At 40.4% G+C, this 15,675-nt stretch overlaps 1 protein-coding gene across 2 annotated transcripts in view; it reads left to right on the plus strand.

Annotated features, from left to right (window-relative positions):
* The first annotated feature begins 662 nt into the window (after positions 1-662).
* The window catches only part of MLLT3 (MLLT3 super elongation complex subunit), a 282,306-nt gene continuing 267,293 nt past the window's right edge, over positions 663-15,675 (plus strand). The window contains exons 1-2 of one of the 2 annotated variants that reach the window (XM_027047137.2): positions 663-944; positions 2,342-2,522. In XM_027047137.2, coding sequence (XP_026902938.1) covers positions 933-944; positions 2,342-2,522 — 193 coding nt within the window. In that variant the 5' untranslated portion in view covers positions 663-932. Of the gene's footprint in view, positions 945-1,243; positions 1,425-2,341; positions 2,523-15,675 lie in introns of those variants that run through there. The other variant, XM_027047139.2, reaches the window with a different exon arrangement.

The raw sequence follows: 15,675 nt of genomic DNA on the forward strand, positions 1-15,675 counted from the left end.
ATAGCATTTTTGTTCATTTCATTTTTGAATTTTCGGTGGCGGTGGCAGAAGGGCGGGGAGTGGGAGTGGTGGACGGGTGCCTGTGAGTGTGGATGGGGAAGGGGGCCAGGGGATTGTTGCCGGTTTTAACAGTCTCAGCGACTGCTTTTTGATGTTTGTTTGCAGAGTGGCACTTCTCTCGCTCTTTCCTTAAATAAATTTGTTTGGGCGTGAGTTCTTGACTTCCCAGCACAAAACCACAAAAAGACGGGGTGGAAAGTAAAAGAAAGCCCCCTCCCTCCCCCGAGCGTGCTAACGCCGAAGACTTGATTTAACACCCCTTCTCCGGCTGCTGGGGGCTCTAGGCAGTGGCTACATTCCAGCAGTTTTAATCCGTTTTTTATTGTAGGGCGGGAGGAGTTTACACAGGGCTGGGATGGCTCCCCAGCTGGCTGCTCTCCCCACTCTAGCGCCCCCTCCCCGTCCTTTGCTCCACCCCCCTCCGGTAGGAACCTGTTACTTTAAGCCGGGCGTTCCAGTGTGGCGGTGCGGGCCGCCGGGTTTCGGGAGGTGGCCGGTGATTGGCTCTTTCGAGCTCCCCCTGGTTTGCTCGCTCGGCCTCCCCGCGCGCTCCGCCCCGCCCTCGCGCCCTCCCTCCGCCCCGTAAGGCTCGGAGCCCCGGTGTAAAGCGCCACGGCGCATGCTCCGGAATCTCATCCTCTGGCCCTGGAGCTGCTGCTGCTGCTGCTGCTGCTTTTGCTTTTGGGGCTGAGTTTAATAAGCGAGCGAGCGAGCAAGCGAACGCGGGGGGAAAAAGGCAGAGAATGTCCGCCATCTACCCTCCGCTCCTGGGCGCGCTCTCATTCATAGCAGCCTCTTCATGAATTACAGCTGAGGGGGGCGGGGGAGGGGGGTACCACACAACACCCCAGCAAACCTCCGGGCCCCCAGGCATGGCTAGCTCGGTAAGTACATGCAAAAAAAAATAATAAAAGACCCCCCCTTCCCCGCCTTTCCTCCCTCGCCCTGCCCCGCCGCCGCCGCCGCAGCCCAGACAGCGCCAGCGCTCCGCGGTTCCAATTAGAGAAAGGTTGGTACGGCTTGCAGGGAGCTGCCGCCTCTCCCTCAGCCTCCGCTCCCCTCCCTCCCTCCACCCCGCCCCCCCCCCCCGGCGCGCGCACACACACACACACACACACACACACACACACTCACACACTAACACACTCGCCCCTCCACCCCCCCCCCCCCGCGCCTCCCTCTCTCCTCGCCTCTCTTTGCAATCGCAAGAAGCGCACTCTCGCTCACACGCGCGCACTCACACACACACTCACACGGTGGAAGGAGGCGAATAATAACTCAGCCATATTTCAGCCGCCGCCGCCGCCGGGAGCCGCGGGCACAGTCCGGGGACGCGGCGAGCAGCCTCGGCGGCCGCTACGATGGTGCGTTCTCCGCGGCGCGCGTGTGTGAGCCGGAGTGTGAGGGCTGACAGCGGCGGGGCCGCACGCAACTTTGCCCCCGCGCCGGGCTGTGCGCAGTCGAGCCTCGGCGGCTGTCCGCCCGCCTCCCTGCCTTTCCGAATTTTATTTTTTGGGGGAGGTGGGAGCTACTTTGGGGCCACTTTGGCTCTTGGAAGTGTGTTGCGGGGGCTCTGTTAGGCTGGCCTCGCCGATCGCGTGGGGCTTTTCGCTGGGGGGTGCGGGGTGCCCTAAGTTATGGATGCCTCGGCGTGTTTTCCTGCGGGCGTGTGTGTGTGTGACGACGTCTCATTTTTGTTGTGCACGAACCCAGTGCTAAGAGCACGGGAGTTTGTGCCCATCAGCAGAGGCTGCCTGTAGTTTCCATTCCGCCTGGCACAGCGCTCCACACGCACGCACACACACACGTACACAAAGACTTCCTCGGCGTGTGCCTGTCGCCGCGGCACTTTCAGGGAGGGGGCTCGCCAGAACCCCCCCTCGGGGTCCCGGCTACCTCCCTTCCCACGCCGGGAAACCGCCCCGGCATCGCCTCTTAATTGTCTTCTAATTTGTTTCCGATGCATTTGTTGTCGTGCTTGTAGTGGCTTGAGTGAGCTCTCCCTCTTCCCCCCGACCCCCGGACCCCCTTCCCGATTGGGGGTAACATTCCGTTACAATCCCTGTCGGCGTGGATGCTGGGCGCCGGGCGGGCCGGGTGGGGTGTATCTGGGGGTGTAGAGTGTGCGCGCCCACGCGCGTGAAACGTGGATGCAGAGGGCACCGCCGTTTCCTTTTATGTGCGTTTCAAGAAGGAGGAAAAAAAATGTCAGGCGCAATGTTCAGTGTCGAACGGTCGCCTTCCTGTTGTTCACGGCTGTCTCTCCTCCCCCTGCCCGCAGTGTGCCGTGCAGGTGAAGCTGGAGCTGGGGCACCGCGCCCAGGTGAGGAAAAAACCCACCGTGGAGGGCTTCACCCACGACTGGATGGTGTTCGTGCGCGGCCCGGAGCACAGTAACATACAGCACTTTGTGGAGAAAGTCGTCTTCCACTTGCATGAAAGCTTTCCTAGGCCAAAAAGAGGTAGGGCTCGAATACAAAAGGAGCTTGATCAAAAAATGTCTTTGCTCGCGGAGGAAACAATCGCTTGGCCCGGGCGGTCCCCCCTGCCCCTCTCCCCGCCCCCCGTCCCCCCCCCACCCCCCCAGCGTCGCGCTCGCCGGCGTCGCCTCGGGACCTGGGTGCGCGGCGCCGCGCTGGCCAGGTCCGGGCTCTCGCCCGCGCGCGCGCCACTTCGGCTTCGGGAAAGTCGCCGCAGAGAAAGGACCGTCAGGTGTCGAGTGTTTATTCATCCCAAGCCAGCCCTCACCGGTCCTCTGGGGTTAGCCGCGGGTTCTGTGGGAAGGTGCAATTAGTTGTTGGGTTTGGAGGCGTCGGGGGGTGGGGCTGGAGGGAACAGACAGCTTGCGCCTTTTTTTTTCCTAGAGAAATTGAAATTTACCTGTGTTATTAGCAGGGAATGCGTGGGATGTAGTTATTGTTCCGTTTTGGGAAGTCGCCTCTCCTCAGGGTCTCCTCTGCCTTCCTCTCTGTCAATTAGGCGGGAGGTGCCCGTTGTCACTGATTTTTCCTTTCGTGGGTTAATCACCCCCCGCCTCGCACCGTCAGCATTTTAATATTTAGTCGGCGGAGGGGCGGGGGGCTTACTCGTCCCTAGCCCCCAGTGGCACTTGACTGCTCATTGGATTTTTGAGCAGCGTGCCGAAGTCTCTGCCCGATGTGATCTGCGGGGAGGAGGGTCCCTGCAAAGGTCGAAGCTAAGTTTCAGAGGAACGATGTTTGTCCTGCCTTCTTCCTCACTTCTTCCCCACCTTGGTTTTTAGCCTTGGTCTCTAGTTTGCATATCCTGCCCAGCCTCTCGGGTCCCAAACACTTTCCATACAGGGCAGGACAGTTTTGAAAAAAGAAAAAAGAAAAAAACAAAACACTGGAGTGTTATTTTGAAAGAAAATTTAAAGAGGGTTTGAGAAATCCTGGTGTCTATTCCCTTCAGCCTCCGGAAAGCTACTGTCTGGTTGTTTTAGTTGGATTAGTGGAGGTAACAGTACAAATACAATAAGGTGCTTTGTTTGTGAGCAGGTTTATTTATCTAACTCAACACAATGGTTAGTAGTTATCTTCCATTTGATCCGTAATCTTTATTGGCATCTAGAACTCCTGCAGTTTCTTAGAGTAACATCATAATAAATCCATTCTGCTTAGAGCTCCTGGAAATTATTGAACATTGAGGAGCTGAATAAAGAAAGGAGCAATGCTGTGTGCCTCCGAGGTGGCAGAGGTTTGTGTTGATGCTTATTTTTTGTTTCCATAGCTCATGCAATGGGTTGTAGGACTGTATGTTTTGCCTTTAGTGGTTTGTTTTATAGCTCCTCCTGAAAACTTGAGCAGTCGAATTTGTTGGGCTTTGCTGATGGTTAACAAATGAATCCAGCTTCTAATAGAAGGGTAAGACTATGCATGGCCTAGAGGAAATAACATTTAGATTTTGTTAGCATGTTAGATCAAAATACAGCCAGAGATAATTTTCCTTCATATTTCCTCAACACTGTAATTAGGATGAGCGTCGTCAAGTTTCTGTCACTGTTTGAGGTTGGGTGTGATGCTTCTTGGAATCTCGCTCTCCCTTTTCCATGTATGTATAGAGCCACTGCAGAGGAGTTGAAACAAAAGAAACCACCTTGTAAGATCCCTGGTAGCCACCATTAGGACTCCTTGGCTGCCACACACTTTGAGAGGGAATACATTTAACCAAAAAAGCAGTGTTTAGTATATTAGGGAAACTACGTCAGTTGGCAGAAGATGTAGCTCTGAAGATAACTTTGTTTAGGCTCCTTGGCAATCAACAAATTGGCATTATGAAATTAAAGATGACCAACCTCCCCGTATTTCACCACTGTTTCCCTGCTTCAGTGTGTGAGTGGGGATGCTCCCCTTTATTTCCCATCCTGAATGATTTTCGGTCCAGCCTGAGGGAGCATGAGGGTTCTGGCCCTGCACAGCCCACACCTGGGAGTTGTTGCTAGGCGTGGTAAGCCGCTTGCTAACACTGATGTCTCAGACGTCTCTAGCGAGAGATGCCTGCTTGCCGGTTGGGCTCTTCGGTTTTTATTTTCAACTGCGGAGTTTCTTTATGTGGTCTATAAGCCATTGTTTTAAAATGTTTATTTTTGGATTTTTATTTGTATGTGTGCTTCCCATGATGTGACAAGTCCTGGGAAAAATGCCAGCTTACATAGCCCAGGAGAGACCTTGTCATACTGTAATTACACATGATTCAGATTGTAAGAGAAGGTTTCTCTGTTCATTGGGAATACTTAGTTGTAAATTCAAGTAACACCAAACATACCACTTGATCCTGGAACTTATTTTTTGGCTTATAACGCCTTTCAAAATGATAAGAATAAATAAATACAGAACAAGAATGCCAGACATGGCTAAGTCTACTCCTGTACCTTTTAAGGTGCTGTATTTGCTGTCTTATAGATCTGTAAGTGAGAAATTGGAAATGGAAGACATTGCAAAAATGGCTTTGTGAAAAATCTGAGTTGCAAGGTATTCAAAAGAAATGCACATACTCCAAACTGTAAATGGCTATTAATAATGGCAAGGTAAATCACTTTCAGTATATACATTAGTTGATAAACGGAAGTGGACCTTAGCACTGAGGATGAACTGCTCAGCCACGAAGATGGATGAGTCCTTAGTTTGGTAAATCTTTGGTTTGGAAAAGCAAATTGATTTTCAGGTTGATTTCCTTTATTCCACAGTAATAGTATGAGAACTTGTAGAGGAAGAAATTAGAGTATTTCAACTTGTTGCCTGATGAGAATTACATGTACCGTTTCAGAATTGAGCTAATTGTACTTGAATTCATGTGGGTTTTCTCTGTCCCAAAGATGGGTTGGAGACTTGCAATTTAAAATTACTAGCACTGAGTCCTAGAAGAGAGATTTTGATGAAATGGTGAAGCCTGGAATATCCATTAGCTGTTACAGAATAGGCAGGTCAGAGTCTAATGCATTTTAAAACTATCCACTTGTAAAAAAAAAAAAAAAAAAAAGACTATATCTTATTTATTAGTACCAAAGATTTGTAATAGTCTGATATGACTGAAATGAATAGTCACATTCAAAACATTTCATTTAAAATATTAATGTTTTCATTTTCAATATGATGGGAATTTGAGTGAACTTTCTTTCCAATTACAGCCATCCTTACTATTGCAGTCTGTTCCATTGACATTTATGATATGAAATCTGTTGCTTATTATTTTATGTAAGCTAATTTGGCCACTGGTATGGTTTGATGGCTTTTTATTTGTAGCCCTAGTCCTTTGAGTGGGCAGATAAAGCATAATAAATCCCCACTTACAACTTTGATTTAAATGTTTGAGCCCAGCTTTACTGTGTAGTTCTGATTTGTGTTAAACAGTCTTCTGAAATAATTTGGATAACTTTTTATCAGGGTACCTAAAATTTGAGGCCGAACTAGCTGAAGATATTGCATGCACCTGGTGTGTTTCCTCTTCTTAGGTATTTCAAAGGTTTCAGAAAAAAAAAAAAAACCAACAACAACAGATGGATGACTATACTGATAATATTCAGTGAGTGTTAGAAGATTTGGGTAGAGTTCTGTATGGAATTAAGATGACTGGTGAGAGCAGTTCTACTACTTGGCATTTTGAAGCAACATACAGCATAATTTTCCAAGGCACTTAAAAGCTGAATTATTGGAGGCAATCTCCTATGCTGTTAGTGGGAATATAAATTGGGCAGGGACATTTTGGAGGGCATTTGGCAACATCTATTAAGGTTTTAGATGTTTATACCCTTTGACCCAGCAATTTTACTTCCAGGGATTTTCCAACAGATACAGCTTTGCAACTGCACAAAGATACAGTGTATTTCTTGTGACTTTTTAAACAGCAGAAATTGGGAAGCAAGCCAATTAGGGGACCCCAGCTGGGTTCACTTAAATGATGGGGATTATCAAAAGGGGTAAATATGTTTGTAGATGCAGGAAGATCTTCAAGAGATATTAAGTGAAATAAGTCAAGTTGCTAGATCACTGTGATCCCATTTAAAAAATATGCTTATAGAACTAAAAAGGGTATGTGTGTATGTGTATAAATAAATTTTGGATGAGTGGGAACCCAGCTCTTACGGTGTTGGCAGGGATGGGAGGTTGTTTTTGTAGCATTTGATTTTTTTTTTTTTTGAAAAGTTAATTCCATATATTTAAAACATTCCAGTGAGCACTCATTACTTTTTAAGACTAAAAGACAAAGAGTAAAGACCCAGTGTAGAACTATCTTGGGTAGATATTGCTGCTCCGTGGTGAGGAGTTTGGGTTAGGAATTACAGCCTTGTATTCAAATGCTGGCTTTAGAGCCCTCTTGTGTGCTCTTGAGCAAGTCATTTCTGTGTGTGTTTTCTCACTTGTGTTCTCATTTGTGTTCCTGGAACGATGGAAGAAGAGGACCATAACCTCCTAAATTGAGGAGTAAATATGAATCAGCTGTTTTCCAGTTTATTGGTCTTCGGACCTCTTCAGACTCTTCAAAATTGATTCCAGAGAGCTTTTTCCATGGACTTGTGTCCATTAATATTTACTCCATTAGAAATCAAACCTGAGACATTTAAAAAGTTATTTATTAATTTGTTGAAAGATAACAGTAATCAACCCATTATACGTCAGCATATAAATAGCATTTTAATGAAAATGAGTATTTTCCAAAAATGGGAGTGAGAAGTGTGGCATTCTTCTACTTTCTGTGTGTACAAATCTTTTCACTGTTGTGAAATAACTGGCTCAGCTTGTGTGTCTCTGCATTCAGTCTGTTGTGTTCTCACACTTCATGGAGCCCCTGGAAGACTGAAGCACACTCGTGAGAGCATGGGGGAAAGAGGCAAAAATGTCTTAGAGTTGTGGTGAGAATAGCCAATCCCTGGAAGAGGTTTTGGGGATCCTGGGGTCTCCAGAATACACTCAGAGAACCGCTGGTATCAGATATTCAATGTAGAACCTGGCACAGATGAGCTGCCCCATTAATATGTGGAAGCTGATGTTTTAAAGCCACAGTTGATGTTGCTAATAAAAACATTTAATGGAAGGAAGAAAGATCAGTCTTCCAAAGTACTGGCATGGTTACGTTCCATTGTAGCAATTATCCAGTGATTTTTTTCAGAAAAGGAGAATCCAAACTTGGCTGTCAGGGGATGCATTTTATAGTTAATATCACTGTCCAGTTTATGGCATATTATTTGTATAACGCAGAAGCTTTTGTATCTCTTATTTTAGGTGACCTCCTGTAGGACTGTCTCTGTGAGGTAGGACAGGGCAGGGGTAACAGTCAGTCTCATAATTTTACTTTAAAGATTCCTTGTTCTTTGCTCTTGGTTCTTTGAAGTTTCCTTCCAGTGGTCTTCCCTGGGCCAACCTTAGCCCTTTCGTTCTTTTTCTGGTCATCTATTACAGATGATTCCTACTACTTAACACAGCTTTTACAGTTCTGAGACGTGGAACTTCTTCTTTTTTTTTTTTTTAAATCTCTCGGTGACTTAAGTCCTCAAAAGAGAACTTGGAAAGCTTAGATACTTGGGAGGGGAGGAGCTATACACAGTTGCACCAATGACTTAGTTAAGGATTCTGTGTATTACTGAACTTCAGACTTTAACCTTTATTAAATTTTGATCTCTGAAACATAATGTTTCACACTGTCCTGTTGGAGATAATAGAAAATTCTATAATTGTTTTCCCTTGGCTTTTATACTTTCCTTGATTTTAGGTTTTACTCCTCAAACAAGAAGCCACCATGTAGAAAGAGAAATTCTTTTGTCTCAGTAATACAAGTTAATATTCTTTCAAAACATTTTGTTTTGTGTGTGTGGCCAGAGTGTTTTTAGTTCATCCTCTTCCTCATAACATAGATTTTAACGCTTTAATCTTTGATTCTCTTATATTTTGTGGTTCTCTTTATTCTTGTTTATAGGGCTATATTCATATTTGAGAATATAATTTGTCTGAAAAGAGTCCATTGATACTACAGATAATTCATACATTTTTTTTTAAACTTACAGATAATGTAGAAGATGAGAAATTACATTGCACCATCGTACTATACAGCTTTTATGAAGAACCCATGTATTTTTTTACATGCAGTTGAAAATGCTGTTATTTTTAAAATTTATAGATATGTGTTCATTATAGAAAAATCAAACCATAGATACATTAAAAAGTCACTGAGAATTCTTTACAGACAGCCATAATTAATATTTTAGTAAATATCTTCATATATATACATACACACATATAAATATTAACCATAAATTAACATTAATTCACTCAACAGGTGTTTTTTTAGAGCTCCTATATGGCTAGATCACTTCTAGGAGCTGGGGATACAGCACAAATGAACATTCCTACCCTCATGGTATATGGTGAAATACCATCTTTTTAAAGCTGAATTTTATGGTATTACATTGAATACACATTTGTCATAACTTTATGTGGACATTGTTCTTAGTGTTAATTTGTTATGAATAATGCTATGCTGAACACCTTTGACATATTCATTTTTATAGTTTCGCCTATAATTTCTTGGTGTTAGATTTCCAGAAGGGAGATAGTTGAGACAAGGTACACAGGATTTTGATTGATTGATTGATTGATTTAAAGGTACATAGATTTTAAATTTTGTTGTGCATTACCAAACTTCCTTCCAAAATGATTGTACCAATTTATCCTTCCCCAGGGGTTGGGAGACTTCTCCTTTCCCCACATGGTTACTAGTACTGGGAATTAAGTTTTGTTTTTTAATCTTTGCCAGTTTGTGGATGAAGCAATACTTTACTTTTATTTGCATTTATTTGGTTAGCAATGCTACATAGCTCTCTGTGTGTATATATTTACTATTGGTCACTTATGGTATGCCTCTTTTGTGCCCTTTTTGTATTTCTCAAAAAAAAAGAAAAAGTACAAGAAAATACAAAGGAAAGAATGATATAACAAACATTCAAATCCCCACTACCAAGAATAAATAAATGTTTACATTTTATCCTATTTGATTCTTTGTTTTGATTTTAGAGAATTAGGTATTATAGATGCAGCAAAAGTTTTTAAGTGCTTCTGAATCCTTTTTTTCTAACTTTTTAGCCTTCCATTCTATTGATGCACATTTGCACATTTATCTTGATGCAGGTAATAGTACGTTGTGTTTTAAAAATCTCCACCGAAAGTATCATAGCGGGTGAATCATTTTTTTAAATTGACATGTAATTTGTATACCATAAAATTTACCCTTTGAAAGTATAAAATCCAGTGGCTTTTGGTATATTCACAAGGTTGTGCAACAGTGGCCACTATTAAATTCCAGAACATTTTCATGAGTGAATAATTTTGTGTCGTGCCATTTTCCCCCTCGACATTTTTGAACCTTACTACATTTCGTGTGTAGAGAGCAAATTCATTACCTTTAGGTCCTTATGTTTAGTATTTTATGGCAGGAACAGGTTGTATGCTTACTTTTCTGGTCCCCTGTTAAGGAATATAGAGGTCACTTTCTGTTCTGTGCAGTGAACATCTTTGAATGTGTTACCTTTTACAAATGAACAAGGTTTTGAATATAGGCCTAGAATTTGAGGTGTGCGTGTGTTTTCATTTGTATTAGATGTTGTCAGATTGCTCTACAAAGTAGTCGTGACAGTTTATACTCTGTCAGGGGCGGAGTACTGTTTTCTCTACAGCTTTGCCAACATTGATTATTTTCAGATCTCTTATTTTTATATTTTATATTTAGTTGAAATATGGTATCTTTTGTTTTCATTTGCATCTCTCTGATTTCTAATGGAGTTGAACATTTTCTATATGTTTATTGACCATTTGGATTTCCTCTTTATTGACTTTTAAAAACATCCTTTGTCTTTTTAAAAAAAGAAACTATTGGGATCTTTTGTCTTTTTCTTATCTGTAGGATGTTAGTCCTTTGTTGTTTGCGTTGAAAATATCTTGTCCCATTTTCGTTTCTTTTTCTTGTAGTCTGATGTGTGGTATCTCTTTGTCATACACAAGTTTTTAATTTTGTCAAATTGATCTATTTTGTTTTGTTTTCCTGTGTGGTTTTGGGGTTTTGTTTAAGAATATAATTTGTGGGCATGGTAATGTGCTTAACCGGCAGACTTCATACGTGCAGGACACAGGGAAAGGATTGGGGGAGACGTAAGAGAAAAAGGGGGTCCCTGCCTTCGATATGCTTTTGTCTTCTGGAGCTGGAAAGGACCCTTGAGATTCTTCATCTTTGTTTATCTTCTTGTTTTACTTTTAACCAGAAGCCTAGAAACGTGAAGTGATATTGCATGTAGATACAATGAGTCACAAATGTGCTGGTGTAAAGATAGCTAGTAATAAATGTGGTAAACGTTTACTTTTAAAATGGTGAATACTTATTCACTTATATTCGCAGACAAATGTTCAGCAATAATTACTTTTGTAGACAGACCTAGGATTTAATTAAGTGGTGGTAACCTTGGTAGATGCTGTTTAAAAGGGAAAAGTTCTATAGCTTCTTTAAGGTAAAATCACATTTATTTTGTGGATTAATTTAAGATTTCCCTTTGAGATTAAATCATTAGGAAAAATTGTTACTGAATGGTAGGTATCTCCTGATAATCTGCCGCCTCCCCAGCCCCCCACCTCCCTGCCATGGTAGGATTGCAATGCCATGAAGGATCCAGAACATTGTTTTAAGAAATACTGTTGTATGATGTAATCCTTTTAACTTAAATGTGATAAGTTTGCAGTGATTAAGGTTTGAAGAAGGCTATTATCATTGAATTTCTAAAAAGATAAGGGTAGTATTTGGGTGTGATTTAGTTGGTATGTAGTAGTTAACAGTTAACTTTTTGGATAAAATCAGTGCATCATCATTTTTTTTAAAGAAAATGATGGCTTATCTTGAACTCATTCTGAGGCCTGTTTATTTAAAATCATGTTCCTAAGTGATTATAAAGATGATCAGTTGAATTTAATTAGAGTTATTACCCATGTTAGAAGATTGATATTTTCTGAGCCAAATAAATTTTAAAATATTTAATTTTGCCAAAAGCAGATTTTTTTGCTTTGTTTCTTTCCAGCAGAAATCATTAGTTACTTATTTTCCCATCAATACCAGGCCAAATGCTGTGTGTATGTATTGATTTTAAGAAGCAAAATACACATTAACCATTTCCTAAAATATTAGTAAGAGCAGTAACCTACAGAGTAGGGAGAGTTACTTGCCTCTTAATGTATCTAGATATAAATTCAGTCTGCATAATGCCTGTAATCTTTGCAGATAGGTTTTATGCCCTACTTCTTCCCTCTCCCTCCGAGGGTAGTATTGGGGGAGATTAGTATCAGATTATTCTAGGTACCTATTTATTTTGATAAACACTTAGAATATTTTGGATGTTTAAAAACAAGGTTCATTTGGACTCCTATTATCCATACCTTTTACCCCAAATACTTCATTATTATGAGTTGCTGAGAACTGAAAGGTTTCTTTGCGTTGAAGAAATACTCTTCTATTAGACAAAAATTTTTCCTTTGTTTGATTTCTTTCCCTGTTCCTGTATTATAAGCAACTGTTGTGTGGTGACTCAGTGACAAATAGTTTAGGCTGTTGGGATTTGGTTGCTCTTGGTGGGATGGATTATTCAAAATGTTGACATAGCTCCAGATTTTCTTATCAGAGATGCTTGTTGTATGACTTTGTACCTATGCCCAGAAATAGTAACGAGCAGTAGGAAGTTACTTTCTCATCATATGAACACTGAGCAGAAGCATGTGTTAGGTCCTGAGTCAGTCCCCACTGGCCTCTCCTTGGATATGTATCTATTGTTCCTCCTATGTTGCATTAGTTACACATCAGATGAGATGAGACCTATATTCTCTCTGTGGGTAGTACTCATAGCTTTGATCAATGCAGTCTAGACATTGGAAGTTTTTGACAACAATGTAGATTTGCAAGTCGGAGTTTTAGAATCCTGACTTTAACTTCCACTCCCCTAAGTGGTAAATTATTACTCAGTGTTCTGAAACTCGTTTCTTCTGTACCTCTAATAATTGACTTTGTGTAAACAGAGCCACCACTTGAATTTAGCAGGAAACATTGTGTTAGCTTAGAATCACATTTTCTAGAATGAGCTTTAGCCTATGTTCTAGGCAAAAATGAATTTTTCTCCTTTCCTGTCTTTTCTCCCTTATTCTTTTTTTTTTTTTTTTCCCACCGACTTTGGATGCTTTTTAAAAAGCTAGACACAAATTTGAGAGACTTGGCCAGGTCTATCACTGTTTTTACTACTTAATCCATGAAATACAACTAGCCTTTTAGCTTTAAAAATAGGAGTCAAATGTATTCCAGTAACTTGTAGAGCGGTATTTAGCAATGCAGCAGGGAAGGCTCTGGCCTGGACCCTAGAAGGGATGTGTTTGGATTGAATAAGCTCTGTGGGCTCTTCTAGCTCTGAAATATTATTTTTCCTTAGTTTTTTGTCTTGTTTTGTTTTGTTTTAAAGGATAAGCTAGGAGCATATCATGGATCTAGTGTTTTCTTAACAAAATAAGTGCCATTTATGAGATATCACCAGTGTATTGGCTATCATGCTAGACAATAGGTATGTTCTGATGTATTAAATTTCTTTTCATAAATGTGGTAGTTTGGAGAATGATTTTTTTTTTTTTTTGAAAAAAGAAAATGTTGACATGAACTTGACTATATTGGAATTTTACCTTTTTTAATGGTGAGTGAGCAGTGCAGTGGGTATAAGACTTGCCTGCAATAACAGGGAAGTAGGGTAATTGGATAATTCGCCAAATAGGTGATTATGTTTTCATTATGAAAAGTTACGTTCTGGTAATATTGGTGCCATTTATACCAGCCATCGACACTGCTTGTAGGTTGGAACATTCAAGAACTCAAGACACCCTATGTTTATTGGAAACTTCTTCCGCAAATAATGGCTCTTGATCAGGTAGGAAGGCCATTGGGTTTTCCATGAAAGTTGGCCGATTATTTTTTTTCTTCCCTATAATGTAGGCCAGAGCTTGAAATTTTGTCAATTTGTTTTCCTGAAGCATTATGTTTCAGATAAGTACCTGTGTTTCTGTTGTCAACAGAATAATTGGGGACTTGGACTTATGTTATCATGTAAATAGGTTAAAAGAGAAAGTACGGTATATCAAATATTTGATCACTCACCATACCTTCAGGGTTTTGTGTTTAATAATTCAGATGCTTAATTGAAGTTGTCTTGAAAAGCAATTACCTTTCCACTCTTTCCTTGTAACTTGCTGCTTAACTTTTAAGGAAAAAAAAAAAAAGGAAAGAAATTTCTATTTATTCCAGCTTGTTAAAAGGAATTGTTGAATGATGCTAGAGCCAAGGATTTAATTATACGAATATAAAAAAATACACAAATGCAGACGGTTTAAAGAGAGCAGCAAATAAATGAGAATTATGTTGTAAAGTCTATTCAGCTGGGAGTTAGTGCTACTTGACATAGTGTCTTTCTGTAGAGACTCTTTTTTGGGGATGGGGTGGGGTATTTTCATCATTGATTTTAGTATTTGATTCAGTCCATTTTCTTTATATCAGAATGGCCAGAATTATTCATTACTCACACTTTGAGAATTGTATGAGAGATAAAAGTACGTGAATGAAATGAAGGGGAGAAAATGCTATAGCAAAATGTTCATAGAAGTTATCTCTGGGAGATGGGGTATCGGGAAATTAAAAAAAAATGTCAAATTGGCTTTATTCAAAGATTCAGCACCCCATCTAGCAAATAGAAAGGAGCTCTCAGGAAATTCTTGTGAAATTTGTTGGATTTTTCAAGCTTTCTTGAATGATACATGTTATGTGAATATAAAACTAGATATTTAAGTGTACATATGGACATGTTTACAATAAGCTTTTTAGTTTTGTTTTTTTTAAAAGTAATGTCATTGAGAACATAAAAATGTCTTTCCCAAGGGACATTTTCATGTTTTGTTATTTGAAATTTTAGTCACCTTGTCATTTTGAGTGTTTTCCTTTAATAGCTCTATAATATATGCACAAATGTTTCATAAGTTGATTGTAAGCTTTAAAGAGAAACGTGTAAATAATACTCGTACCTTTCTCAACAGTGTTGCTCTGTTGAAGTTTGTAAAATTAATCAGATTAACCTCATTTATAAGTACATGATTCGTATAAGATATTCTTTGTAACAGAAAGGCAACCATGCTTAATATTTCAGTAGAGTATACATTTTTGGAGTACTAAGGAATGTTTTGAAAAGTTTTGATTTTTTTTTTCCCTGTGGAGTTTTGATAAGTATAACTTTGTTAACTAATACATTTATCTTGATGTGTAGTATTAGGACATTTTCCAGGGCCTCAATCTGACTTTAATAACGGACAGCAAACAAAAGGACTCTCATCATGTTTAGATGTATGGTAATAGTGTTAGAGATAAATAGGACCTATAATTGGAAATACAGATCCATTTCCAGTTTGTGTCTTTGTATATAGTTTGGAAGTTAAACTTACGTTGAATTGGGAGAAATAAAAAGTACCCAAACGACTACCAAAACAAAGGCAAAACAAATGTTTGGGGCAGGGAAATTGATGCATTTTTGAATTGATGCAAAAGTTCATAAACACAGACAATATTTTAGTATGAAGACCGTCTTAATTGTGTTTCATGCATAAACTACAAAAATAACCAGAAGTTTTACAAAATGAAAATTAAAATGTAATTTCCTGTTTTGAATACACGACAGATAGATTAATATGAACATTCCTTAAACACAACTAAAAGAAATGATTTCTGCCAAATGACAAGAGTTAATTCTAGTAGTCTTAAAGGTCTCTTTACAATCCAAAATTTTTTCTGATTCAGTCCATGATATTATGGTCTGTGGAAAACATGTTTACATTTTTAACATTAAAAAAAATAGCGATTGAAAGTGCTATGCTCAAATGCATAGCAGGACTACATGGCAAATAAAAATAAGTCTGTTTTCCCTTTGGTATTAGATGCTTTTATAAAATTCATAAATGACAGATTAACTCCACCTTCGATGTAAAACACAAGACTTGACATTTGTGATCAGAGCATTTCTTTACTAGCTGCTGGAATAGAATTGCCACGTTAAGT

This window comes from Acinonyx jubatus, chromosome D4 (assembly GCF_027475565.1).
Source record: "Acinonyx jubatus isolate Ajub_Pintada_27869175 chromosome D4, VMU_Ajub_asm_v1.0, whole genome shotgun sequence".
Classification (NCBI taxonomy): Eukaryota; Metazoa; Chordata; class Mammalia; order Carnivora; family Felidae; genus Acinonyx; species Acinonyx jubatus.